Source organism: Silene latifolia, chromosome 9 (genome assembly GCF_048544455.1).
Source record: "Silene latifolia isolate original U9 population chromosome 9, ASM4854445v1, whole genome shotgun sequence".
Lineage (NCBI taxonomy): Eukaryota > Viridiplantae > Streptophyta > Magnoliopsida > Caryophyllales > Caryophyllaceae > Silene > Silene latifolia.
The window spans coordinates 196,753,642-196,757,438 of record NC_133534.1 but is presented as its reverse complement, the minus strand read 5'-3'; the positions used below and the strand labels follow the sequence as shown (position 1 = coordinate 196,757,438).

The 3,797-nt window shown below is 38.7% G+C and overlaps 1 protein-coding gene across 1 annotated transcript; it reads left to right on the top strand.

Moving 5' to 3' along the window:
- Nucleotides 1-671: 671 nt before the first annotated feature.
- On the top strand, nt 672-1,846 carry LOC141602078 (uncharacterized). The gene is made up of 2 exons (XM_074422388.1): nt 672-1,124; nt 1,391-1,846. Exons 1-2 carry the CDS (start codon nt 672-674, stop codon nt 1,844-1,846), a joined length of 909 nt encoding a protein of 302 aa, XP_074278489.1.
- The last annotated feature ends 1,951 nt before the right edge of the window (nt 1,847-3,797 follow it).

The following is a 3,797-nucleotide window of genomic DNA, read 5'->3' as shown; positions in this document are numbered from 1 at the left end:
CATGTCATATGCCACTAACTTTTGGAGAATGTGTCCTCAACAATAGTGCAATCACATATTTAAATCTCATGATAAGAATACATAAGGGGTGATACATTATATATTCAACCGATCAACATTTATTGGTAACGGTTAGCTGACTAGATTTTGACGTTACTGTCATTTGACGGTGGTGGTCAGTTGATCCCTTGAGGTCACACCTAAAGGATGGAACCCAAATATTTATAATCAAAAGTATTTGATACGGGTTGATCAGTCCCTGATATATATATATATATATATATATATATATATATATATGAGCACATTAATACTTAATTACACAAGATAATTAAGCATACGATTTAAATGCATTTGTCGGACAAATACGGAAAATCAAAACGGACCTATTTTGCATAGGTGACCCATTTTTTTTAGTAGACAAACAGATGATGGTGGCTTTAAAGTTCCCTAAGAAGTTCATAGGATGGATAATGCGGTGTGTGACTACAGCATCTTATTCCCTAACATTAAATAAGGATATGTTTTGATTTTTCAAGGGCCAAAGGGGTTTGAGACAAGGGGATCCCCTTTCACCTTTATCGTTCACAATCTGTATGGAATGCTTGTCTAGACTGATGATACATATTAGTCAGATCAAGCAATTCAACTATCACCCACTTTGCAAACCTATGAAGCTCACTCACTTGATGTTTGCAGATGATCTCCTCTTGTTTGGTAAAGGTGATGCACACTCTATTATGGTTATTCTGAGAACTTTCTCTACCTTCTCCAAATCTTCAGGGTTAAAATTGAGCAAAGGTAAGACCAATGCTTACTTTAATGGAGTGAAGGAGAGCTTGAAGTCTGAGATTTTGCACGTATCAGGTTTCATAGAAGGGACACTGCCCTTCAAATACCCGGGGGTTCCTATAAAGACTACCAGACTTAATGCACATGATTGTAGACCTCTCATTGAGAAAATTGTAAACGAGATTAGAGGGTTGGGTACCAGGAAATTATCTTATGCAGGGAGATTAATTCTGGTCAAGGCAGTCCTGAAAACATATCAGAACTACTGGGCTTCCATGTTTATTCTACCTAATGGAGTGTTGGCTAGAATTCAGTCCATTTGCAGAAATTTTGTATGGGATGGGGGGGGGTGGATTATATAAGGACACCTCTGGTGGCCTGGGATAAAATTTGCAAACCCAAAAAAGAAGGAGGACTGGGACTGAAGGATGACATTATGTGGAACAAGGCTGCTGAGGGTAAGGTAATTTGGTGGATTACTAACAAGACAAATCATTTATGGGTCAAATGGGTGCATCATACTTATCTTAGAAACACTGAATGAGATACTTATATGCCAAGTTCTGATGCAAGTTGGTACAAGAGGAAATTATGTTAGGTTAGGGCTCATATAGAACCAGCATATCGACAAAACGTGTGGACGGTGCAAAAAGGAAGTGAATACACCATTGCCAGAGGTTATGAGTTTCTTCGAAACAAAAATGACAAGGTCAGTTGGGCTAAGTTTTTTTGGAACAACATGACTATCCCTAAACACAATATCATAGCATGGCTATATCATCACAATGCTTTAAATACACAAGAGAAACTTCAGAGATTAGGGATTACGGGGGAGAATACCTCTTTTATATGTGGATCTGGTGTGGAAATTGAAGACCTCCTTTTCTTTGAGTGTGTGTATAGTACCCAGGTGATAGTCCGAGTAGGGGAGTGGCTGGAGATCAATCTTCCTTGCACGAACATCACAGATTGGAGAACTCACATGATGGGATCTAGTAGAAGACAGGCTTTGCTGAATGCAACGATCAATGCGTGTATGTACCATCTCTGGTGAACTCGAAATCATTGCAAATTCGAGTTTCAACTTGAGAGACCCTCGAAAATAGCTGAGAATATCAAAGGTGAGCTTTCTTTATGGTTCCTGAACATGATGAAGACGGAAAAGAGCATAGACAAAGATTGTATCAAGAGGATTTGTGGAAGGAATCGACTGATTTGAGATTTTTTAGGGTTGCGTTTCGGGAAAGTTCCCCCAATTTGTTTTTTGTTTTCTTGACTGGGGGGTGATGAGTTTGTATTTGGATTGTGCGCCGATTTTGTGATGGGCTAGTTTGTTTTGGGCAGATCTGGGTTCCGTCCAGCTATGATGGACTTGGGTTATCCATGTAATGGTTACTTTACTTTTTTTTTATGAAATCACTTACATTTCATCAAAAAAAACATTTTAACAAAATGGGTATTCTTTGAAACTAGCTACCTAAAATGGGTCCACGTAGGATTGGTTTTGTTAAAGATGAGATAAGGATTAAAGTAGCTTAGCCGGAGGACGACTTGAGGTGACATCGTTCAGCGACTGAGCGACTATGGGTTAAGTCGCTCTCCCCTCAGCGACCTTACTGACTTGTAAATAAGTAGAAAAATGTATAAAATAATTGAATTTGGAACAAAGTCGCTCAGCCTCTCAGCGTCTTTGGTTGATTATAAAAAGTAATATTGGAAAAAAAAAATATTGGCATTGTAGCAAAGTCGTTGAGCCGCTGAGTCGCTACAATAGCAAAAAAAATTTGTTTTGCATTTTAGCATTGGGTCGCCGAGTCAGTAAGCGACATTAGTCCAAATTGCTTAGGCCTTCGGCGACTTATGATTTTTTCCTCTTGTTAGCTTTTTCAAATAGTATATTTGGCACTAGTAGTAGCTTTGGAGCTCACTTGGACCCATTTGGAGTAATTACTTTGAAAAAAATACTCATTTATTAATTTCTTTAATTTTGAGCGCATTTTGGAAAAAAATTCTCATATAAGTATATATAATTAAGACAAATCTTTCCTAAAGATATTCTCTTATCTTTTACCTTTTTCTACCTTCTGTTTTTAACCTATTCATCCAAATGGTATTTCACCCGTCTACATCTTTAATAAGAACTACTTTAGCTCCCGTGTAATGCATGCACGGTGTAGATACCCAGTATCTGCACCTCCCAAAAACCTCCCGATGATGATCGGACTATAACGTGTTTTTGATATGCGTGCGTGGATTGGCTATACATGAGACGGTTTAATGCACTACTCGAATATGAAAAATGATTTCAAAAGTTTTCTAACTTCATTTGCATTAAAATAACACTTTTTAGATTTAAAACCGTCTTCGGACCCAAAACCGACAACTCGAGTCAACCTGAGTCAACCCAAATCTCGAATGTCAAAAATAGTGCCATGAATGTCTTTATCATGTCACTTCCATTAAAATAACTCTAATTAGAGGTAAAACCGTCTTCGGACCCAAAACCGACTCAGAAACCCGCAACTCGAGTCAACTGAGTCAACCCGAGTCAACCCAAATCTCGAATGTCAAAAATAATGCCATGAATGTCTTCATCATGTCATTTCCATTAAAATGACCCTATTTAGAGTCTAAACCGACACCGAGCCAAAAACCGACTCGAAATTCAAATCCCGACTCATACGGGTCAAACCCGAGTCAAAGACACAAAATACCTACCCCAAATATCACCTAAGATGAAGCTTACACAGCTAAGCAAACCTCAAAGACCACAAATCACAACCAACAAAACATTGGTTAGAACAAATGCAAAATCCAAATTTGCGAAAGGGACAACACACCCTATTGAGTCACAGGGTAGCTCGCGCCTCTTTAGGCTGCCTGCTTAGTTTCTACGCAAACTCAACCGACCTACCATCCCATATTTCTCTATAAATACCCACCAAAACACACTACAATCCTCACGCGAGAGTCCGCCCCCTCACATCTCCCTTAAACTTCTATAC